General features: G+C 37.2%; 1 protein-coding gene across 1 annotated transcript in view; it reads left to right on the top strand.

Annotated features, from left to right (window-relative positions):
- The window catches only part of ANKRD31 (ankyrin repeat domain 31), a 139179-nt gene that overhangs the window by 29498 nt on the left and 83519 nt on the right, over positions 1 to 26162 (top strand). Inside the window, exons 8-11 of the mRNA XM_082374969.1 lie at positions 1350 to 1621; positions 3945 to 4054; positions 14116 to 14271; positions 21735 to 21877. Coding sequence (XP_082231095.1) covers positions 1350 to 1621; positions 3945 to 4054; positions 14116 to 14271; positions 21735 to 21877 — 681 coding nt within the window. The remainder of the gene's footprint in view (positions 1 to 1349; positions 1622 to 3944; positions 4055 to 14115; positions 14272 to 21734; positions 21878 to 26162) is intronic.

Raw genomic sequence — 26162 nt, 5'->3', positions numbered from 1 at the left:
CACTCTATGGGTGTGTTTGTGTGTGTGTGTGTGTGTGTGTGTGTGTGTGTGTATAATAATATAATTTATTTAACCGATTCACTAATGATGGTCATTTGGATTTTTTTTTCTTTTCTTTTCTATTCTCCTTCCGGCTATTACCAAAATGCTCCTGTGAACATTTCTTGGAAGATTTAAATAACATGATACTAAGCTCAGGTTATAACATACACACCTGGAATAATACTGCATGCAATTCTGGTCAAAAAATTTCAAAACAGACATAATGATATGTTTAAAAATCCAGAAAAAGAGAAGCTAATCATGGGGATAGGGCATGAAGATTAAGTTAAACATTCCAGGATTCTAATCTAAAAAGAGGTAATATGAGTAAAGTGTAGGAAATTATGACTGGTATTGATAGAGTGAGCATGAACTTAGGAGGTCTTCAAAAAAAAAGTCTACTTAGAAGTAGAAAAGAGATTGATTTAGAACAAATCAAATTAAATACTCTTTTACTTAGCTATAATAAAAATATGAAACTTGTGGGACTTCCCTGGTGGTCCAGTTGTTAAGACTCTGCGCTCCCAATGCAGGGGGCCCGGGTTCGATCCCTGGTCAGGGAACTAGATCCCGCATGCCGCAATGAAGATCCCACATGTGGCAACAAAGACCCCGTGTGCTGCAACTAAGACCCAGTGCAGCCAAATAAATAAATAAATAAATAAATATTTTTTTAAAAATATGAAACTTGTTACCTTGAGAAGCTTTGCAAGCTGGATATATAAATAAGCTCAAGAAAGGTTTACGTGATATGTATAAAAATGTGTATCCCCACGAAAGTTAAATCTATAATGGATTATTAAGGGGAACTTAGAGCCATTCATGATATACTGCTAACCTTTTAAAATCAATGTAATGGAAGTTATATAGTATCTCGTCCCACAAATATCACTTACTGTTGCTATCAAATAACAAAATACTAGGCTGAATAGAACACTGATCTGGCCTGGCGTGACAGTACTACTGTTTTTATGTGTCTCGTCATTTCGTGCTACCCATTTCCCGTGAAATTAAAGCACCCAGAGTGGCCTTAGGTTTATCCTTGAGTTTTAAGGATGAATATTGATAAAAATAATATTTACTTATGCTTTTCTTGTCTTAGGCTTTTAAATCTGCATTGTCATTTGTTTAATTAATTATGATAAAATTTTCATTATGTTCACATATGTCTATGGGTTTTTGTATTTGCATCTTATAAGGTATTTTTGTGTAATCAAAGGACAAGATAAAGCTTAATTTATTCTAATTTTATTTTATTTTTTTGCATTGTTGTAATTATTTGTGTATGTATTTACATCTTATTACAGAGTCTAGAAGACCCAAATCCATTTGGATTGCAAACTTTGGTTCATCAAAATGTTACCTCTTGTGATCCACTAAATAATAAGGGAAATTCAAATCCGGTGGAAAATAGCTCTGACCAGGACACTCCATGTGTGTTAAGGAGATCGTCCAGACTGAAAGTAGGCAGAGATGCAAAGCCCACAGATGACATGTATAAGATGCCAGAAAAGATTTTACCCAAAATACTTGGCTGTGAGGATCAAACAAATAATAACTCTTCAACTGAGAATTTCAGGTATACTACCAACCTAATAGATAATTCTGTGTTTGGGACATTAGAGTCAGTTTACCTCTAAAGAACTTTATTTTTCAGTGTTGTTATTTTATTTATTTTGCAATTTAAAAGACCCCCAGAAAACTCTTTTACTTTCTTTTTTTAAGACAATGTAATGGGAAATTGTTGTATTTTAGCTTAATGCTAATTTTCTTTCTTTAACATCTCTCACCACACATAGTTACAAATTTTTTTTCTTGTGATGAGAACTTTTAAGGTCTACTCTCTAAGCAACTTCTCAAATATACAATACAGTATTATTAACTATAGTCACCATGCTGTACATTACATCCCCTGGACTTATTTATCTTATAACTGGAAGTTTGTACCTTTTGACCACCTTCACCCATTTCACCCACCCACACTGTCTCCTACCTCCAGAACCAGTCTGTTCTCTGTATCTATTAGTTAAGGGTTTTTGTTTTTTTGTTTCAGATTCCACATGTAAGTGAGATCATATGGTATTTGTCTTTCTCTGACTTATTTCACTTAGCATAATGCTCTCAAGGCCCATTCATGTTCTAGCAAATGGCAGGATTTTTTCTTTTCTATGGCTGAATACCATTCCATTGTGTGTGTGTGTATCACATTTTCTTTATTTATTCATCCATCGATGGATATTTAGGTTGCTTGCATGTCTTGACTATTGTAAGTAAAGCCACAGTAAAAATGGGACTGCAGGGGCTTCCCTGGTGGCGCAGTGGTTGAGAATCTGCCTACCAATGCAGGGCACACGGGTTCGAGCCCTGGTCTGGGAAGATCCCACATGCCGCGGAGCAACTAAGCCCGTGAGCCACAATTACTGAGCCTGTGCGTCTGGAGCCTGTGCTCCACAACAAGAGAGGCCACAATAATGAGAGGCCCGCACACCGCGATGAAGAGTGGCCCCCACTTGCTGCAACTAGAGAAAGCCCTCGCACAGAAACGAAGACCCAACACAACCATAAATTAATTAATTAATTAAAAAAAAAATGGGACTGCAGATATTATTTTGAGATAGTGATTTTGTTTCCTTTGGATAAATACCCAGGAGTGGAATTGCTGGATCATATGGTAGTTCTATTTTTAATTTTTGAGGAATCTCCATACTGTTTTCCGTCATGGTTGCACCAATTTACATTCCCACCAACAGTGCAAGAGGGTTCCCTTTTCTCCACACCCTCTCCAACATTTATTATTTGTAGACTTTTTGATGATGGCCATTCTGACTGGTGTGGGGTGATATCTCATTGTGGTTTTGATTTACATTTCCCTGATGATCAGTGATGCTAAGCACCTTTCCATGTACCTGCTGGCCATTTGGATGCCTTCTTTGGAAATGTCTTTTTAGTTCCTCTCACATTTTTTAATCGGATTGCTTTTCTTTTTGCTATTGAGTTGTATGGGTTCTTTATATGTTTTGGATATTAATCCCTTTTCAAGTATATGATTTGCAAATATTTTCTCCCATTTGGTAGGTTGTCTTTTCATTTTGTTGATAGTTTCACTTGCTGTACAGAAACTTTTTATGTTGATGTAGTCTCACTTCTTTATTTTTGCTTTTGGTGTCAAATCCAAAAAATCATTGCCAAGACTGATGTCAAGGTGCTTACTTATGTTTTTTCCTAGGAGTTCTATGGTTTCAAGTCTTACTTTCAAGTCTTCAATCCATTTTGAGTTGATTTTTGTATATGGTGTAAGATTGTGATCCAGCTTTATTCTTTTGCATTTGGCTGTCCAGTTTTCCCAACACCATTTATTGAAGAGACTGTCCTTTCCCCATTGTATATTCTTGGCTCCTTTGTCATAGATTAATTGACCATATATGGGTAGGTTTATTTTGGGGCTCTCAGAATAGAGAGAACCAAAATAAACCTACCCATATATGCTTTTATGCCAGTATTTTACAGTTTTTGATCAGTGCCATACCACAGGGCAAGTTCTTTTTTTTTTGCCTGCCTCTTTTTTCCTAGAAGTTGTGAATAGAGTGGATAGTGGCATGCCAGCGTGGGGAATGAGGGACAGGAGCCTCAGAATACTCACTTATAGGTGACTATCCCTAAAGGAGAGAAACCCATAGGTGGCACAAAGACAAAGAAACCATAATGACTGGCACGTCTGTCACAGAATTATCTGCAGTTTACTCAGGAGCCATGTCCATATTTAAAACTGCCATCCTGCTTGACAACAGCTCAGTAAAATATCTTTGAGTTTTAAAAAAATTTAGTCAAAAATTCGGTATGATTCTCTTTGAACGGTTGTGGAGAACATGATAATAATTTTAAAAGCACATTTATTTTTCAAGAATGCAGAATCCTGCTTTAAGGATTGAAGGTAAAGGGAAGACTGTGCGTTCATCCAGACTCAAGAGTGGGAAACAGCTCAGGAAAAACAGAAAACTTGCAGGGAAAAATGGTGAGGCCTATTTTATTTCTTTATTTCTTTAATAAGTAACTTACAAAAATATAGACTCCTGGTACTAAAAAAGGATTTAGAGATTATATGTCTCAACTTTCTCATTCTGCTGATGAGGAAGTTCAGAGAGGTTAAGGATTTCCCCCAGCACTGCACAGCTCATTAGTAATATAACTAGGATCCTGAACTTCTGCCTCATAGACTGGTATATTTCCTGTACTTGTACTTTTAAGAGAATAGTTTCAGAACCCTTTTCAAATTTAGATATCTGACCTATTTGTGGTGTGACTAACCTAGCATAGGCTTTGGGAAATTATAACCAGAAGAATAAATAGAGGAAATTATTATATATTTAGATGTTATTTCTTTGTTCCTATATATAAAACCCCAAAGAATGAACTAAAAAACTATCAGAAATAATAAGAACCTAGGAGTACTGGTTACAAAACAATAGATGGCGGGACAGTTGGCAGAATTGAAGTATGGACTGTAGATTAAAGAATAATATTGTATCAATGTTAAATTTTCTTAATCTAATAATTTGGTTATGTAAGATAGTGTCCTTGCTTTTAGAGAATATGCTCTTAACTATTAGTAAGTAAAGAGGCATGGTGTATGCAAGTTATTCATTATCTGTATATGTGTCTGTGTGCATGTGTATGTATATATAAAGAGGGAGATAGAATGATTTAAGTGGCGGCAAAATGTTAACAATGGGGGAATCCTTTGTTTTATTTTTACAACTTTTTTATAAATCAGAAATTATTTCCAGCTAAAAAGTTTAAAAAATTCAATAAACCAAAAGAATACAAAAGTATATACCTTTCATATACATAAGTATTACCCAGTTACAAAATATAAGAGAAGATCCCATTTATAATAGTTACAAAAGAGAAAATACCTGCTTATATACCTAATAAGAAATTGCCATACCTGTAAGAAGAAAGTGTAAAAATTATGCTGAGGGACATAAAAAAGACTTGAATAAATGGAAAGAAGAGCCTTATTCTTGACCATAAAGATTCAGTATTGTAAGAAACTTACGTCTCCCTAAATTATTCTGTAAATGCATGAGAGCTCAATCAAAAACAGATTTTTGTGTATTTGTTAATGGTTTTGTTTTATAGGGCTGGAGGTTAGCTATGAGAATGATACAAAATTTCAGCTGGAAAAGTAAATATAAAAGACTAACCAAGAAAATTCTGAAAAATAAAACAAAGGGAGAGTAGAGAGGCAGGAACCTGCTGTACATAATGTGAAAGCAATTAGAAAACAATAGAAGTTAAAATAAGTTGGTACTGGCACAGGAATAGACAGATAAGTCAGTGAAACAGAATAAAGGGTTTAGATGTAGAAGCCAGATACAATGGAAATATGGGGGTAGGTCTGTGATAAATATGGCATCTCAAATTGATGGCAGAAAGAAGGACTAAATAATAAATAGTGAAAAACACAAACAGTTGGATCCCTATAACATTCCTTATACCAAATTTAATTCCAGTCTGGCCAGAGTTAAAGGGAAAAAAAAAGTTCTAGGAGAAAAGACAAGTGAATCTTTTTATAATCTTGGAAAAACCCTTTGTAAAGAACAATTCAAAACCAGAAGCCAGGAGGGAAAAGAATGATAAAATTGACTATATATATTTTTTAAAAAATTGTATGGAAAGATATCCTAAAGAAAACCAATCATCAAACACAGAAGAAATATTAATAACACATGACAAGGGGTTAATTATACTAGTATGCAAAGAGCTCTTACAAAACAGTAAGGATAAAGAAAAATAAGAGTTCACAGAAAAAAAAAATGTAAACACCTGAAAAGATTAACATCTCACTCATACTTAAAGAAATGCAAATTAAGAAGTACAGTTTTCACCTAAGAGAATGCCAATAAACATTTGAGAATTCCCAGTGGCAAGAATGTGGAAAAAGTAAACAATCTCATATGTTTTGGGTAGAAGTTTTTTCAGTCTTTTTATAGGGCAGTTTATTTACATTCATCAGAATTTTAAATCACAATTCTTTTGAATCAGCAATTCTACTTAAAGGGATTTATTCTATGGCTGTATTTTCTTAAATATGTAAATATATTTTATACAGATGTTCATTACAGCATTGTTTATTATAATATAATGACTAGAAACAATCTAAATTAAGTGAATAGTTAACAAATTATAATGTAACCAATGAAATAATATTCAGTCATTTAAGAAGTCAGAAGAATATGTATGTGTTGATAAGGAAAAAAAGGCCATGGTTTTTTTTTTTCATGTCATAAGGATGATATCAAATTTCTTGTTGGAAACAATGCAAGCAAGAAGACAGTGGCGCAGCAGCTTTAAAGTACTAAAAGAAATTCTATAGAATTCTATAACTAGAACCTAGAATTCTATACCTAGCAAAATATCTTTCAAAAATGAAGGTGAGGGGAGAGGAACCAAGATGGCAGAGTAGAAGGACGTGCTGTCAGTCCCTCTTGTGAGAACACCAGAATCACAACTAGCTGCTGGACAGTTATCAACAGGAAGACACTGGAACTCACCAAAAAAGATACCCCATAAGGCTTCCCTGGTGGCGCAGTGGTTGAGAATCTGCCTGCCAATGCAGGGGACACGGGTTCGAGCCCTGGTCTGGGAAGATCCCACATGCCGCGGAGCAACTGGGCCCGTGAGCCACAACTACTGAGCCTGCGCATCTGGAGCCTATGCTCCGCAACAAGAGAGGCCGCGATAGTGAGAGGCCCACGCACCACGATGAAGAGTGGCCCCCACTCGCCGCAACTAGAAAAAGCCCTCGCACAAAAACGAAGACCCAACGCAGCAAAAATAAATAAATAAATAAATTTATTAAAAAAAAAAAAAAAAGATACCCCACATCCAAAGACAAAGGAGAAGCCACAATGAGATGGTAGGAGGGGCGCAATCAGAGTAAAATCGAATCCCATAACTGGTGGGTGGGTGACTCACAGACTGGAGAACACTTATACCACAGAAGTCCACCCACTGGAGTGAAGGTTCTGAGCCCCATGTCAGGCTTCCCAACCTGGGGGTCCGGCAATGGAAGGAGGAATTCCTAGAGAATCAGACTTTGAAGCCTAGTGAGATTTGATTGCAGGACTTCGACAGGACTGGGGGAAACAGAGACTCCACTCTTGGAGGACACACACAAAGTAGTGTGCGCATTGGGACCCAGGGGAAGGAGCAGTGACCCCAGGGGAGACTGAACCAGACCTACCTGCTGGTGTTGGGGGGTCTCCTGCAGAGGTGAGGGGTGGCTGTGTCTCACCATGAGGACAAGGACACTGGCAGCAGAAGTTATGGGAAGTACTCCTTGGCGTGAGCCCTCCCAGAGTCTGTCATTAGCCCCACCAAAGAGCCCAGGTAAGCTCCAGTGTTGGGTTGCCTCAGGCCAAACAACGAACAGGGAGGGAACCCAGCCCCACCCATCAACAGTCAAACGAATTAAAGTTTTACTGAGCTCTGCCCACAAGAGCAACAGTCAGCTCTACCCACTACCAGTCCCTCCCATCAGGAAACTTACACAAGCCTCTTAGATAGCCTCATCCACCAGAGGGCAGACAGCAGAAGCAAGAAGAACTACAATCCTGCAGGCTGTGGAACAAAAACCACATTCACAGAAAGATAGACAAGATGAAAAGGCAGAGGGCTATGTACCAGATGAAGGAACAAGATAAAACTCCAGAAAAGCAACTCAATGAAGTAGAGATAGGCAACTTTCCAGAAAAATAATTCAGAATAATGATAGTGAAGATGAGCCAGGACCTCGGAAAAAGAATGGAGGCAAAGATGGAGAAGATGCAAGAAATGTTTAACAAAGACCTAGAAGAATTAAAGAACAAACAAACAGAGATGACCAATACAATAACTGAAATGAAAACTACACTAGAAGGAATCAATAGCAGAATAACTGAGGCAGAAGAACAGATAACTGACCTGGAAGACAGAATGGTGGAATTCTCTGCTGCAAAACAGAATAAAGAAAAAGGAATGAAAAGAAATGAAGACAGCCTAAGAGACCTCTGGGACAACATTAAACGCAACAACATTCGCATTATAGGAGTCCCAGAAGAAGAGAGAGAGAAAGGACCCGAGAAAATATTTGAAGAGATTATAGTCAAAAACTTCCCTAACATGGGAAAGGAAATAGCCACCCGAGTCCAGGAAACGCAGCGAGTCCCATACAGGATAAACCCAAGGAGAAACACGCCGAGACACATAGTAATCAAACTGGCAAAAATTAAAGGCAAAGAAAAATTATTGAAAGCAGCAAGGGAAAAATGACAAATAACATACAAGGGAACTCCCATAAGGTTAACAGCTGATTTCTCAGCAGAAACTCTACAAGCCAGAAGGGAGTGGCATGATATACTTAAAGTGATGAAAGGGAAGAACCTACAACCAAGATTACTCTACCCGGCAAGGATCTCATTCAGATTCGATGGAGAAATCAAAAGCTTTACAGACAAGCAAAACCTAAGAGAATTCAGCACCACGAAACCAGCTCTACAGCAAATGCTAAAGGAACTTCTCTAAGTGGGAAACACAAGAGAAGAAAAGGACCTACAAAAACAAACCCAAAACAATTAAGAAAATGGTCATAGGAACATACGTATCAATAATTACCTTAAACGTGAATGGATTAAATGCTCCAACCAAAAGACACAGGCTTGCTGAATGGATACAAAAACAAGACCCATATATATGCTGTCTACAAGAGACCCACTTCAGACCTAGGGGCACATACAGACTGAAAATGAGGGGATGGAAAAAGATATTCCATGCAAATGGAAATCAAAAGAAAGCTGGAGTAGCAATACTCATATCAGATAAAATAGACTTTAAAATAAAGAATGTTACAAGAGACAAGGAAGGACACTGCATAATGATCAAGGGATCAATCCAGGAAGAAGATATAACAATTATAAATATATACGCACCCGACATAGGAGCACCTCAATACGTAAGGCAACTGCCAACAGCTCTAAAAGAGGAAATCAACAGTAACACAATAATAGTGGGAAACTTTAACACCTCACTTACACCAATGGACAGATCATCCAAAATGAAAATGAATAAGGAAACAGAAGCTTTAAATGACACCATAGACCAGACAGATTTAATTGATATTTATAGGACATTCCATCCAAAAACAGCAGATTACACTTTCTTCTCAAGTGCGCACGGAACATTCTCCAGGATAGATCACATCTTGGGTCACAAATCAAGCCTCAGTAAATTTAAGAAAATTGAAATCATATCAAGCATCTTTTCTGACCACAACGCTATGAAATTAGAAATGAATTACAGGGAAAAAAACGTAAAAAACACAAACACATGGAAGCTAAACAATACGTTACTAAATAGCCAAGAGATCACTGACGAAATCAGAGAGGAAATCAAAAAATACCTAGAGACAAATGACAATGAAAACACGACGATCCAAAACCTATGGGATGCAGCAAAAGCAGTTCTAAGAGGGAAGTTTATAGCTATACAAGCCTACATCAAGAAACAAGAAAAATCTCAGATAAACAATCTAACCTTACACCTAAAGGAACTAGAGAAAGAAGAGCAAACAAAACCCAAAGTTAGCAGAAGGAAAGAAATCATAAAGATCAGAGCAGAAATAAATGAAATAGAAACAAAGAAAACAATAGCAAAGTTCAATAAAACTAAAAGCTGGTTCTTTGAGAAGATAAACAAAATTGATAAACCATTAGCCAGACTCATCAAGAAAAAGAGAGAGAGGGCTCAAATCAGTAAAATTAGAAATGAAAAATGAGAAGTTACAGTAGACACCGCAGAAATACAAAGCATCCTAAGAGACTACTACAAGTAACTCTATGCCAATAAAATGGACAACCTGGAAGAAATGGACAAATTCTTAGAAAGGTATAACCTTCCAAGACTGAACCAGGAAGATATAGAAAATATGAACAGACCAATCACAAGTAATGAAATTGAAACTGTGATAAAAATCTTCCAACAAACAAAAGTCCAGGACCAGATGGCTTCACAGGTGAATTCTATCAAACATTTAGAGAAGAGCTAACACCCATCCTTCTCAAACTCTTTCCAAAAATTGCAGAGGAAGGAACACTCCCAAACTCATTCTATGAGGCCACCATCACCCTGATACCAAAACCAGACAAAGACACTACAAAAAAAGAAAATTACAGAGCAGTATCACTGATGAATAGAGATGCAAAAATCCTCAACAAAATACTAGCAAACAGAATCCAACAACACACTAAAAGGATCATACACCACGATCAAGTGGGATTTATCCCAGGGATGCAAGGATTCTTCAATATATGCAAATCAATCAATGTGATACACCATATTAACAAACTGAAGAATAAAAAGCGTATGATCATCTCAATAGATGCAGAAAAAGCTTTTGACAAAAATCAACACCCATTTGTGATAAAAACTCTCCAGAAAGTGGGCATAGAGGGAACCTACCTCAACATAATAAAGGCCATGTACGACAAACCCACAGCAAACATCATTCTCAATGGTGGAAAACTGAAAGCATTTCCTCTAAGATCAGGGAGAAGACAAGGATGTCCACTCTCACCACTGTTATTCAACATAGTTTTGGAAGTCCTAGCCATGGCAGTCAGAGAAGAAAAAGAAATAAAAGGAATACAAATTGGAAAAGAAGAAGTAAAACTGTCACTGTTTGCAGATGACAAGATACACAGAGGATCCTAAAAATGCCACCAGAAAACTACTAGAGCTAATCAATGAATTTGGTAAAGTTGCAGGATACAAAATTAATGCACAGAAATCTCTTGCATTCCTGTACACTAATGATGAAAATTCTGAAAGAGAAATTAAGGAAACACTCCCATTTACCATTGCAACAAAAAGAATAAAATACCTAGGAATAAACCTACCTAGGGAGACAAAAGACTGTGCAGAAAACTATAAGACACTGATGAAAGAAATTAAAGATGATACCAACAGATGGAGAGATATACCATGTTCTTGGATTGGAAGAATCAATATTATGAAAATGAGTATACTACCCAAAGCAATCTACAGATTCAATGCAATCCGTATCAAATTACCAATGGCATTTTTTACGGAAGTAGAACAAAAAATTTACATTACATTACATTTGAAAATCAATCACTGTAATTTGTTATATTAATAAGCTAAAAAAGAAAAACCATATGATCATCATAGTAGATGATGCAGAGAAAGATTCTGACAATACCTAACATCCATTACTGATGAAAACTCTCAGCAAACTCAGAATAGAGGGGAACTTGGTTAATCTGACAAAGAGCATCTACAAAAAAAATACACAGCTGTCATACTTAATGGTGAAAGACTGAATGCTTTCCCTCTAAGATCAGAAATAAGACAGGGATGTCTGTTCCCACCACTTCTGTTGATCATTGTACTGGAGGCAGTACAGTCAGGAAGAAAAACAAATAAAAGGCATCCATGTTGGAAAAGAAGAAGTAAAACAGTTTTTAGTCACAAGTGACATAATCGTCTATATAGAAAACCTGATGGAATCTACAGTAAAAGCAACTATAAGTGAGTTTAGCAAAGTTGCACGATACAAGATCAATATACAAATATTAATTATATTTCTGTATTCTAGCAACAAACAATTAGAAAGTGAAATTTATGCCGCAGTTTCAAAAAATGTGAAAAACGGATAAAATTTAGCAAAAGGTGTAAAAGACAGGTACACTGAAACCTACAAAATATTAAACAGAGAAAACACAGAAAATTTGATGGAGAGAAATGGAGAGAGATTGAGTCAGAAGACAGTATTATTAAGATGTTATTTCTACTCAGGTATATTTGTGGATTCTACACAATCTCAATCAAAATTCTTGTAGGATTTTCTTGTAGAAATTCCAAAGCTGGTTCTAAAATTCATATGGAATGCAAAGAATCTAGAATAGTAAGACAGTTCTGATAAAGAACAAAGTTAAAGGGCTAACACTACCTGATTTCAAGAATTATTATATGGCGTAATCAAAACAGCATGATATTGGCATCAAGATAGGGAAATAGGTCCATGGAAGGAGAAGGGAGTTCAGAAATAAACCCTGTGTTTTGACAAAGGCACAAGGCCTTTGTAGTGGAGAACAATTGGGTATCCATATGCAGCAGAATGTTATTCAGTGTCATTTTGTGCATTTTAAGAGTGTTGATTTTTGTTTTGGCCAACAAGTTACTTGAAGATAAGTTTGATCCTTTCAACACTTTTTAAAAAACCTTGTTAGGCAGGTCTAGTGTAGGCCTTACTCTAGGATTAGTTTAGCTCTCCTACTATGACATGACCCATTAAAGGTCTCTCTGAATGTTCCAGTAGTTCAGCAAGGTCTCTCTCCTCAGCCTGGCAGGAATGTGAATGTCTCCCAGCCTGTGTGATCTCTGATGGTTGTTACTTTATAGTTCCTGGGTAATTGTTCTTGCCCAGCCTCATGAAGATTCGCCCCACGCATGAGCAGTTCAGTATTCAGATAACGACTCAAGGAGCCCTTCTTATAGATTTCTGGTGCCTTTTCTCTACGCTCTCATCTCTGGTGCCCTGCCCTGTAAATTCTGTTCACCCCAGCCTCCCCAGACTCTGACCTCTGTCTCCGTAGCTCAGCAGAATCACCTTGCTATGCTTGTGCTATACTGTGAAAAGCCTCCAGACAAGAAGCTAGAGTGAGTGACCTTAGGGCTCACTTCATTGTTTGTCTTCACTCAGGGGAGTCAAATAGGTCTGAACTACCTGTTTTCCAACGTCTGAATAAAGGGTCTTTTTCCCCTATATATTTTGTTTAATATTCTAGTTGTTTACAATGGGAGGGCAAGTCACAGCAGTTATTTAGTCATGATTGGAAGTGAATGTCTTTCACAACTTAGTTTTCATTGAAAATTTTTGTATTCTTAATTTGTTATTTTGAATAAGTTGCATATTTATAATAGCAGGTACAACTGGAAAAGACAGATCTGGGAGTAAAGACTATTGATTTTTGCATATAGTGTATCTGGTGGGAGCGGAATGCTTTGTAGTCTGGGGTGGGGGAAGGCAGGCTCAGGTGTTCAGCAGTTGGTTTGTTTTACAGTGGAACTGAATGGAGGGAATCAAATAAAAACAAAGCAGTTAAATTGTGGTCCATTAAGAAATCTGTTGCAGTACTCAATTACCTTTCTGAGATTTTAGGATGGGGCAGGTTATTTAGATGAAACTGGAAAAGCTATCACCAAAGTTATTCTGAGGGAATTCCCTGGCAGTCCAGTGGTTAGGACTCTGCGCTCTCACTGCCGAGGGCCGGGGTTCAATCCCACAAGCTGGGTGGTGCGCCAAAGGAAAAAAAAGCTATTCTGAAATTCAGGAAAACCAAATGAGTATTATCTGTAAAAATTGACAGGATTTGTATTATCTAGATGAGGAGTTTAGGAGGCACAGGGGAGAAATGATACTTGGTATATATAACCTGGAAAGCTATTTTAATTGTGTATTTCCCAGTTTAGGAAATCAAAACTATTATACTGCTCAAGACCAAGCTTTATTTAATTTCATGACAATTATTTTTAGTAAAGAAAGAAAATTTAGCATTCTCTTTTCTGGTCTTGCTGGGGTTAATTTTTGTATCTTCCTTATATACTTCTGAGATTTTCTCCTCATGGTTTTATAAGACATTTTGGTATTATAATATTTTGTTAGGTTTAATAACATCTAATTCTGGATTTAAATAATCCCTTTCACCAGAACTTTTAAGAAAATAATCCATTAGTCTTCTTATATATGCACCTTTCCTGGAGTTTCAATCAATATAAACTGCTTACATGATTTATAATTTACTCAAATATTTCAAACTAATGACATTTATCTTTTTTACCTTTTTGCATGTAGATACCATTATAGTTGGGTTAATGGATGAAATACTCCTCCATAATGTAATATACTCTATTCCAGAATGTTGACTGGATTCATTCTATTACTTATATTCCTCTTGATTTTCAAATAAGGATTATTAATTTTTTTGTTTTCTTTTGTTCATGCCCTCATTTCAGAAAAAATGAAGATGAATAAAGTATCTCGTGGTAACATTAACCGGAGAAACATCTTTGGAGAGAACTTACTGTATAAAGCTGCTCTGCACAATGACGCTAATCTTGTTCATCATTATATGAAGAAAGGTGGAAATGTTAATCAACCAAGTTATGCTGGTAGGTTGTGGTTACCACTTACAGTTATCTTAAGAGTGGTTTGTAGTTTCAGCTGAGTCACTACTATGAAAGTATAGCAAAGTAGGCCTAAGGCAAGTCTCAAACAGAAAGCTTCCAGGTAATTTTTCTGCTTAGGCAGTGCTTCACCATCATCTCCCAGGGAAGTGGTAAGATAGCGGGGAGAGGCAGGAGAAGAACATTACATTTCACCTTCAAAGATTATGCCTGCTTTCAAAGGTTATGCCTTCAAAGGCCCACTGCACCAGGTGGGCCATGTGCAGTGGCATTACACAGAAGGATGGGGTTCCTGGGGCTGGCTTGCTGGCTTTGTGTGGGCATTTTTACTATGAGACTCAGCTTTTAATGGACGAGAAATGAGGTTCAAAGCTGAAAGAAGCTGATGGTACACTGAGCTTCAGGGAAAATTGATGATAAAATGGTAGATGTACAGCAAGGACAATTGCCAGGGAAATGGAGAGAACAGACTATGAGGTAGAGAGGGTGGGGCAGGAAGCTCAGAAAGAACAGTCTTTCTGCAAGGCTAGGTCTCTGGTACAGTCTTCCTGTGGGGAGAACCTGATACGTTCTCCTGGAGAGGAATGATTCCTTAAAGGCACTTAAGTACTTAAAACACTGAGCAGCACTGTGTCCATACTTTTACTATTGTTTCTAGACTTTCTCGGTGTATGAAACAATGCACAAAGTCTCATGGTACACAGAGATCAGCAGCACGATCCATGGACAAGCAGGTGATTACAAGTGCACCCCCAGTACTTACTTTAGCAGCACCTGGGTTTATACTATAATCAGGGTTTTAAAGACTATTATTCTAAGTCTCACACCCAGTTCATCCATTATGGTCTTATAGCCCTCAGCCTTGGATCCTTACTTGCTAGCCAGAGCACTTGCTCCCTTGATTTTGAGAAATATATGGTTCTTTCTCTTAGTCTCTATGTGCTCCTTCAGTTCAGGAGTAGTTCTGCATGCCACTAACTGGACTTTTATGGATTTCCCAAGCATCAATCTTAGCATGTTTCTTTTCATTAACCTTTTTTTCTGTGCCATCACTAACATCCCCAGTTGCTGTTCCCTGCTTGTCTTTGGCCAGGCAGTGACCTTCTCCTCACTTCCCTAGGTACTTCTGTGACCTTCATGAATTCTTTATCCTTCCATATTTTCCGGACTTTTTGAACTCTCTTGTTTTCTATTTTTCCTTCTCAATTTGCATCTTAATCTGACCTTTACTACTTCTGGCTGCCACATCCCACAGAATTGCAGAGGGCAGTGTTTGCAAAGGGTTGTCCATAAGCCATTTTCGTAAGAGTCACTTAAAATATTTGTTCAAAATGCAACCTTTACTTCACCGCTCCCAAAGCACACACACACAAAATCACTCAAAATCACAATCAAAATCTACAGGTTAAAATCTGGAAATCAAGTTCCCTGGATGATTTTTATTCTCATTAATGTTCAAGAACTACTGACAAGAGGTGTATGGCCTCCATATAATTCAGTGTAGTGAGCTTTTACCGTATGCCTCCTCTGTGCCAGATACTAAGAAAACAAAAAGATAAACAGTATCTACTAGGAAGGTTTAAATAAATTTATTTTGTGAGATAATCCAATAAAGGCTTAAGTACCTTTTGAGGAATTAACAAAATGTTATAGTAACAGACCAATGGTCTTTTTATAGGTAACATTTGCATTTTATAAGTCCTCATTTACATTTTGTGATATCTTTGATTTAAAAAACCAATTTCAATAATTCTTTACCTATCAAAACCAAGGGTGACAACCATGAAGTAGCCTGAAAATAAATTCTGAATACCTAAAATAGATCTAATAAAGCTTCTTTGCTAAAACCCTCTCAGATCAATGACTTGAGCATTATTTTACACAGATCCTATCTGATTCCTAAGCCTATGACACATTAGAACTGAAAAGAAAGGTTGGCTTAGGCCAGGATATTGATAATAGCAAGAAGTTTAAGCCAACAGCAAGGCAAGAGACAGATAAAAAATGAGAGGCAAAATTGTTGAGGACTGTAATGAAGAGAGTGCACTTTATATCTCTGTGGGTGTTAACAATTGCTGCATTAGATCATATAACTAATATTATTATGATCTTGAATCTTTTTAAACAAATGAGTTAAATTATATTGTCTTCATAGGAAATTTACACTCTTATAAACCTTTGAAGAAATTTCCTCCAAGATAGTTACATTTTTAAAAAGAAAAAATGATGTTGCTTAAGGATCTCCCAACCTGCAGTTTTGGGAGATAATAAAAGATCTGTTATAAAATGTACTCCATCTTTATTTAAGAGGAGTGGTTTTACAACACAGAAGGAGTAAGCCTTAGGAGAAGGGAAATTCTTTGTTACATTTGATTTCTTTCTGGAATATGTAGCCCTTTCTGTGGTCTAGAGTAGCTCTCTGCAGAATAAAGGTCCCTCTGGCTTTGTTGCTGCTGGGAATTTCTTTCAACCCTGGAACTGATACTGTTCATCACTGGGTCATCCTTGCTTACTTAGGTCACACTTAAAGTAGCATTCATTTTCAGCTTCCCTCCCCAAGACCCCATCATTTACTATGAATTGCTCACATGTACTTTGTTTTCTTTGGGAATTTTCTGAAGTAAATTTACTTCAGTACAAGACTGGCTTTTTCTTGGAAGCCAGACAGTTGCTTTACATTTACCTTATCTTTTAGTCATTCTGAGCTCAGGGAAAACAAACATCTTTTGTTACGGTTATTTTCTCATTCCTGTAGCGCCATTTCTGTCCCCTTTAGGAAACTAATTTTTATTGTAGTTTAAGCAAAACCTAAATAAGGAAAGGAAGTTTCCTAGAAGGAAAATCATCATCTGCATTCCAAAGTTAACAACTTTTGGATTTCTGATACTTCATTTTTCATCCCACCAAACCCAGACTGTGGCAAATAATCAAGTTAACCAGTGTACATTATCAGTAAGCAAATTTCCACTGGTTTACAGGTCCCAGAACCTAAATAGCAATTAGTTCACGCTTTTTATTGGAGACAGTACTTTGGGGGAAGAGAGTTTTTATATTATTTTTTTAAAAATAGATAGTTCTTAAATAGTTATCTTCCAAAAGTTCACGTTTATTTGAAAATTTTTATGAAATTATGAAAAATTTCAAACATACAGAAAAGTTGAAAGAATTGAACAGTGAACATCCGTATACCTAGATACCTAGATATTCCGTATTTGTTTTTGTTACATACTTATTGTAAAGGGAAACACTCATGTGTTTCTCCTCTACTCACACCCAGATACGTGGGTTTTCCACACATTGAACAATTCTTCCACACCAGCTGGGTATCCTGCAATTCAATTCAATTCTGACACTAAACATTGTTAGTGTAGACTCCACAGATTAAGAAATCAGTCCCATGAGGCTGACCCCCACTTCAGATGCCAGTCACAAGTAGGAGATCACCAGGTTACCCACAGCTTTCATTCACCTTGGCTACAAACTGGGGGTTACCATGACACATTTCTTGGATTTGATCATTTCCTAGAACAGCTCATGGACTCAGGGAAACACTTAACTTATATTTACCAGTTTATTATATAATAAAGCATATGATTAAGGATACAGATGAAAAGCCAGATGAAGAGGGTACATAAGGTGAGGTCTGGAAGGGTCCGAAACACAGGAAATTCTGTCTCCATGGAATTGGGGTGTGCTGTCCTCTCAGCGTGCAGATGTGTTCACCAACCTGGATAAGCTCTCCAAACCCCATACTTTGGGAATTTTTATGGAGACTTCATCACGTAGGCATGATCGATTATTAAATCCATTTCTAGCCCCTCTCTCCTTTCTGAAGTACAGAGGCAGACCTGAAAGTTCCAGCTTCTTATTATGACTTGGTCTTTCTGGTGACCAGCCTCATCTATGAGCCCACTAAAACTTGCCTCATTGGAACAAAATACACTTCTATCTCCCAGGAAATTCCAAGGGATTTTAGGAGCTCTGAGACAGATTCTTCTATCATTCAGGAAATTACAAAGGTCTTGGAAATTCTGTATCAGGAACTAGGGTCAAAGACTATAAGGACTTAAGATTCTCCTGCCACCCCTGTTTACAAGGGTTTTAGGAGCTCTGTGTTAGGAACCAGGGGGCAGAGGCCAGTATACATATTTTTTAAATTATTCTTTCAACTCCAACATGGCTTTCTCAAACATTTATTTCTTTATTATTTTTAAAAATTGAAGTTTAGTTGATTTACAATATTATATTAGTTTCAGGTATACAACATAGTGATGCAATATTTTTATATGTTATACTCCATTTAAAGTTAATACAAAATAATGGCTATATTTCCCAGTCCTGTACAGTATTTCCATATTGCTTCTGTATTTTGTACATAGTAGATTGTGTCTCTTAATTCCCTACCCCCTCCACACTTCCAGAGGTAGCCATTAGTTTTTACTCTATATGTGTACGTCTGTTTCTGTTTTGTTATATACATTTGTTTTATTTTTTAGATTTCACACATGTCATGTAGTATTTGTCTTTCTCTGTCGTATTTCGCTAAGCATAGTTCTCTCTAGGTCCATCCACATTGTTGCAAATGACAGATTTCATTCTTTTTTATGGCTTAGTAATATTCCATTGTGTGTGTGTGTGTGTGTGTGTGTGTGTGTGTGTGTGTGTGTGTGTGTATACCACATCTTCTTTTTCTGTTCATCATTTTTGGGCACTTAAGTTGCTTCCAAATCTTGACTATTTGTAAATAATGCTGCTGTGAACGTTGAGGTGCATGTATCTTCAAATTAGTGTTTTCATTTACTTCAGATACATACCCAGCAGTAGAATTGCTGGATCATAAGGTAGTTCTGTTTTTTGGTTTTTGAGGAACCTCCATACAGTTTTCCATAGTGGCTGTACCAATTTACATTTCCACCAACAGTGTACAAGGGTTCTCTTTTCTCTGCATCCTCACCAGCCTTTGTTATTTGCAGACTTTTTGATGATAGCCATTTTGACAGTTGTGAGGTGATATCTCATTGTGGTTTTGATTTGCATTTCTCTGATAATTTTTCATGTTGGGCATCTTTTCATGTGCCTGTTAGCCAGCTGTATGTCTTCTTTGGAAAAATGTCTGTTCAGGTCTTCTGCCCATTTTTTGATTGACCTGTTTGTTTTTTTGATATTGAGTTGTATGAGCTGTTTATGTATTTTGGATATTAACCTCTTATTGGTCATATCATTTGCAATGTTTTCTCCCACCCAGTACATTGTCTTTTTGTTTTGTCGATGGTTTCCTTTGCTGTGCAAAAGCTTTTCAGTTTAACTAGGCCCCATTCATTTATTTTTGCTTTTGTTTCCTTCAGCTTAAGAGACAGATCCAAAAAAGTATTGCTATGATTTATGTCAAAGTGTGTTCTGCCTACGTTTTCTTCTGGGAGTTTTATGATTTCCCATCTTACATTTACGTCTTCAATCCTTTTTGAGTTTATTTTTGTATACGGTGTGAGAAAATGTTCTAATTTCATTCTGACAACCTCTGCCTGTCTAATTGGGGTAATTAGTCGATTTTCATTTAATATGAATATTTGGATTTACTGCCATTTTACTCGTGTTTCTTGTGTCTTCATCTATTTGTTTCTTTCTTTGTCTTTGCATTATTTTGTAGTGATTACTCTAGGGATTACAATATACATTTTTAATGTTTTATGGTCTTCTTAGAGTTAGTATTGTAATACTTCATATAAAATGTAAGAACATTGAACACATCTCCCTTTTCCTTTTTTTTTTTTTATAAATTTATTTATTTATTTTTGGCTACGTTGGGTCTTCGTTGCTGTGCGTGGTCTTTCTCCAGTTGCAGTGAGTGGGGGCTACTCTTCGTTGCTGTGTGCAGGCTTCTCATTGCAGTGGCTTCTCTTGTTGTGGAACACGGGCTCTAGGCACACGGGCTTCAGCACTTGTGGCACACAGGCTCAGTAGTTGTGGCTCGTGGGCTCTAGAGCACAGGCTCAGTAGTTGTGGCACACGGGCTTAGTTACTCCTTGGGATCTTCCTGGCTCAGGGCTTGAACCCGTGTCCCCTGCATTGGCAGGCAGATTCTTAACCACTGTGCCACCAGGAAAGCCCCTCCCTTATCCTTTATGTTATGTCTGTCGCATATATTACATGTATATACAGGATAAACTCCAAAACATAAAGTTATAATTTTTGCTGTAAGTAGCCTTGTGTATTTTAAGGAAATTTATAGGAAATAAATTCTATTAACTATATATTTACCAGTTTTGGTGCTCTGCATTTCTTCCTCAAGGCTTTCTAATTAATACTATTGGAGAAACTCCTTCTATAGACGTTCTTAACTGGAGTGTCCCCTCAAAGGGGACATTTGGTAGTTTCTGGAAGCATTTTTAGTTTTTATAACTGGAATGGGAAGCAGGGTACTACTGGCATCTGATGGATTAAGACCAGGGATACTGCTAAACATCCTACAGTGCCCAGAACATTTAGCCCAAAATGGCAGTGCCAAGATTGAGAAACTGGATTATGGAGAAGATTCTGTAAATGTTAGTGCCAAGATTGAGAAACTCTGGTTTATGGAAGGAAAGAATGAAGCACACTTTAACTTGCAACTTTTTACATTTTCTTACATCAGTCGTATGATTTTTTGGAGTTTAGATGTCTTTGACTTATACCATTATATCTGGCTAGCAAAGGAAGAAGATATTTATTTGGATGACTGGTTTTCTTGGAGCAGTTTGTGGTATGTTTGTTGAATTTACTGTAACTAACTTTTTGCAAATAGGGAGAAAAGAAATACAGTTGACCCATGAACAACGTGAGAGTTAAGGGTGCCAACCCTCTGTGTGGTCAAAAATCTGAGAATAAGTTACAGTTAGCCCTCCGTATCCATGGTTACTCCTTCAGCTAACCTCAGATTGTGTAGTACTGTAGTATTTACTGTTGGAAAAAAATCTGTGTATAAGGTGAACCAGCACAGTTCAAACCCACGTTGTTCATGAGTTGACTGTATACTTTTGAACTGACTTCTGCGTAGTCTTGCTGGCTGGGTGGGTTATTTTAATGGAAGTACCTTGAGTTACAAATAAGGCTTTTCCCCCTCTTCTCTGCAGAAAAGTAGCCTGCAACCAGCATTCTCTATGAGCTAATAATGACCCCCCCTTACAGCCTTTTTATTTGAGGGGGGCAAAAATAGTTTCAAATATTTTACTTATTTTCATATTTTTCCATATTAACACCAACAGAATTAGGGGTAGGAATTTTATTTGTCCATCAGATTTATTGAATCCACAAATAATACAGGTTGCTTTCATGGTGAGATTATCTTGTCTCATATAACCAAAATATTTTTAAAGCAACAACTTAGAATTAGAGTTCTTATTTTAAGGGCAAGCACAAACATTATTAAGATGCCAAATATAAACAAACACCATTTCTTTTTTGTGTAACAGGTTGGACAGCACTTCATGAAGCTAGTGTAGGAGGATTTTATCAGACAGCAAGTGAACTATTAAAGGGTGGAGCAGATGTAAATATCAGAGGAATGTACCAGATCACTCCCCTACATGATGCTGTGATGAACGGACATTATAAGGTACTGTGATTCTTTTGTTTGCAGAGCAAACACTACATTCTGCAAGTATTAAAAACCTCTGGGACCAAGCAATAGAAAAATAGATAGGAATCCAGTTTCAGTTCATTCTGCTAATCAATACTCAGAGTTCATAATAAAATTTTACTGTGTGATGGATCAGTTGTGCCTAATGTGGTAGATCACATGTGTTTGTTATGTCTCTTAAGTGTGTGTGGTTTTTTTAAAGGTTTATTATTTATTTATTTATTTTATTTATTTTTGGCTGCATCGGGTATTAGTTGCGGCACACTGGATCTTCATTGAGGCATGCGGGATTTTTCGTTGTGGCGCGCGGGCTCTTTGTTGTAGTGCTCGGGCTTCTCTCTAGTTGTGGCATGCGGGTTTTCTCTTCTCTAATTGTGGTGCCCAGGCTCCAGAGTGCGTGAGCTCTGTAGTTTGCAGCACGTGGGCTCTAGTTGAGGTGCAGGAGCTTAGTAGTTGTGGCACGCAGGCTTAGTTGACCTGCAGCACGCGGGATCTTAGTTCCCTGACCAGGGATCAAACCTGCATCCCCTGCATTGGAAGGTGGATTCTTTACCACTGGACTACCAAGGAAGTCCCTCTTAAGTATGTTTTAATCTATGACAGTTCTTCCTATATTTTGTTTTTTTGTGTCTTCTAGAACCTGGGTCATTTGTCTTATAGAATTTCCTAAATTCTGGATTTGACTGACTTTATCTTTGTTTCTTCCCATATTTTCTCTAAATGGTGTTTTAATGTAAAATCTATCAGAGACCACAATCTGGATGCTACATGTGCTCACTGCTATTGGGTGTCATTGTTTTTAGGCATTTTCATTGAAATGTATACTTATAGAAAGAAAAACAAATCATGAGTTCTTACTGATATTTCCATTTCAGACTTAATATTATAGATTCATAATAACTTTGATTTTATATTTGTATCTCTTTTTCTCTTATGCTAAACATTTGTTTCTTAATACATTAATTTATTTCTTTATCGTACAGCATACTTACAGTATTACTATTAGTGTATTATTATTACGAATATTAACAATATTATTATTAACAATGGAACTACTAATGAAGTGCTTTTTTTATAGTTCTTTTTGTTTTGTTTATATTCCATTAGGGATGTGCGGTAAAAATACTATCTTTTCCAGTACTTGAAAGAATTTTATTCTTTGTCGTGTTGGCTTCTTATGCAAGGAAGTTGTTGGAAGGCAGAGATGTGGAATAATATCCTCCAAACTGAAAAGGAACTTTGAGACTGGAAAACAAAGCAGGCAATTCCATAAAGTGCAATTGTGAAGTTTATTGTGGGTAACTTACATACTGGCAGGATTGGGCAGACAACAATCCAGAGGCATTCACAGCTGTGCTCCTCACCACTGAAAGGAGTACAGGGAGATTTAAAGCGGCCAAAGCTAACAACAGAATCTGACTACCAAATGAGAAGCATGTCCACACTGACTGGAACTGGAGATTTTTGCTCCCCCTGGGGGGTCTCATGACCATTAAGCATCTGTATCAACAAAAGACACTCTTCCAGTTTTCACATCAGATGAAAACAAGGGTAAAAGTTGACAGGGAATTTATCTGGCTTGGGCACATTCCTTGTGAGTAGGCTAAAGCTTAATCATGCAGAAAGGGGAGGGGTAGGACTTCAGACCTAAGATAGAGCTGACAAAATGGAGTCAGCGTGGTTCAGCCACACAGAAGTCAGCTGATTCTAGGGGGAGGAAAGCACTAGAGTCAATAATATGATTAAAGGTGGAGAGCCACGGGCAAGCTTTAAGTAGCAGTGTATTTCCTTATGCAGCCTACTGTTTGATGAACTAAATAAGTGGGGATTGTGAGGCCAGCCACTTACTGAAATTGCTCTGCTTGTTCCAGTTAAGAACATGTGGTAATCTTAAAATATGTCCACAAATTCTTTAACAGTCCTCCCTTTGAAAGGTGGATCCTGATTCCTGTCCTCAGGAGGGTGGGCTGGAGTTTCAGTGAGTTGCTTCTAACAAACACGATGTGGCAGGAGTGACACAGTACATGACTTCTAAGACTAGGCTGAAAACTATTGTGGCTTCTTCCTTGTTCTCTCACTCACTTGTTCAGCAACGCTGGGTGAAGCCAGATGTCATTTCATGCAGCCACTCAAGCAGCTCCGTGGAAAGGTTCACATGGCAGTGGACAAAGGCCTTCTGCCCACAGCCATGTGAGTGAGCCATCTTAGAAACAGATCCTCCAGTCCCAGGCAAACTTCTATTTATTTATTTATTTTTATTTTTTAATTATTAAATATTTTTAAATAAATTTATTTATTTTATTTATTTATTTTTGGCTGCATTGGGTCTTCCTTGCTGCACGTGGGCTTTCCCTAGTTGCGGCGAGTATGGGCTACTCTCCATTGCAGTGTGTGGGCTTCTCATTGAGGTGGCTTCTCTTGTTGTGGAGCACGAGCTCTAGGCGCATGGCTTCAGTAGTTGTGGCACGTGGGCTCAGTAGTTGTGACTCGCAGGCTCTAGAGTGCAGGCTCAGTAGTTGTGGCTCACGGGCTTAGTTGCTCCGCGGCATGTGGGATCTTCCCGGACCAGGGCTCGAACTGTGTCCCCTGCCTTGGCAGGCGGATTCTTAACTACTGTGCCACCAGGGAAGTCCCCAGGCAAGCTTTTAGGTGATTGTATCTCCAGCCAACCTCTTGACTGTAGCCTCATGAGAGACCCTGAGGCAGAACCATCTACCTGTGGCCACTCCCAAATTCCTGACCCACAGAAACTATGAGACTATAAATATTTATTATTGTTTTAAGCTACTAAGTTTTGGGGTAACTTGTTAGGTAGCAACAGATAACTAATATAGAACCTAAATGCAGATTTAAAATAGGGGTAAAAACTCAGTGGAAATAACTGATTTACTGCCATTTGGTAAGAAGAGAGTTTTTTAAAGAGGATATATTAGTTAGGCTTCAGAATTCCTGATACCAAGCTATAGAGAGAATTGGTAAATGTGAATAGTTGGTGAAGCAGGGTATCCAGAGTCTAAAACAGAGACTGCCAAAGTAATGTATTCACTCCCTTGGGATCACCAACCCAGATTTCCAGAAAAGTGAAGCTCTAGCCCTTGCCTTTTCCCTTCCTCCCATCTTCTTTCTCATGCTTGTTGATCCTGAGTTACTTTCATACCGCATGGCTTATTATTTGACATAAAACCTCCAGAGATAAGCAACACAGCTCTTTTGGCAACCCACTTATGAAACTACTTTTCCTGAAAGAAAGTGGTACACTCTCTATTTGTATTACTAAACAAAACGTGAAGCTCCAGGAATATGAATTGTAAATTTAATTATATCTACTATTACTTTCAATCCCCCTATCTAGCATTAAACTCCTACATTAAAGCCATTTGAAAAGCAGAATTAAGTTGCTGAGTCTTAATAATTTTTAAAAGATTTGACTCATATTCTCCCTGTGTGTGGTGGGACATTTTTCTCTCCTAGAATGCTTTCTTATAAAAGGAAAAATGTATGTATCTTTAATCTTTAGATGCATAAAATTTACAGAAATTCAGATCCTTTCTCTCATTCCAGACATTAACATGGAAATCTAGGCTTCATTTAGTATAATGTTATTTAAAGCCTGTTACCCACATCCTCCTTGGTCAACATTCATTCTTTTATTAAACAACATTTATTATTAAATATATACTCTATGCGAGATACTGAAATAGACACTGGGAATATGAAGATGATTAAGACATATATCTGTTGCAAAAACTTGGAAGCAACTTAAACATGCATCAGTAGGGTACTGGTTAAGTAAATTATAGTACATTCATATAGTACATTCAAAAGTAAACTATTACTCAGCTGCTAAAAAGAATGATGGAGTTCAATCCATACTGATTTGGAACAATCTTCAAAGTCTGTTGCAGGGTGGGGTGGGCAGGAAAGAAGCTAAGATATAGAGGAATGTATATAGTATATGACCACTTGTGTAAGAAAAAATGTATGTACACAGTTATGATACGTACATATATACCTGTTGGACTAGACTAACTCTGGAAAAATTCAGAAGAAACTGTAACCAGAGCTGACTTAGAAAAAATAATTAGATGACTAGAGGACAAGGGTTGAGGAGGGAAACTTATTTTTCATTGTCTACTTCTCTGAACCTTCTGTATTTTGAACCATATTTATTAATTTCCTATTCAAAAATAATAAATTAATTTTAAAAGAAAACAGAGTCCTACCCTCAAAAATCTTGGAGTACAGGAGAGAGAAATATATA

Source organism: Balaenoptera borealis, assembly GCF_965194805.1.
Source record: "Balaenoptera borealis genome assembly, chromosome: 2".
In the NCBI taxonomy this organism is placed as follows: Eukaryota; Metazoa; Chordata; class Mammalia; order Artiodactyla; family Balaenopteridae; genus Balaenoptera; species Balaenoptera borealis.
The sequence above is the reverse complement of the archived record's forward strand: the minus strand, read 5'-3'. Positions and strand labels throughout refer to the sequence as shown.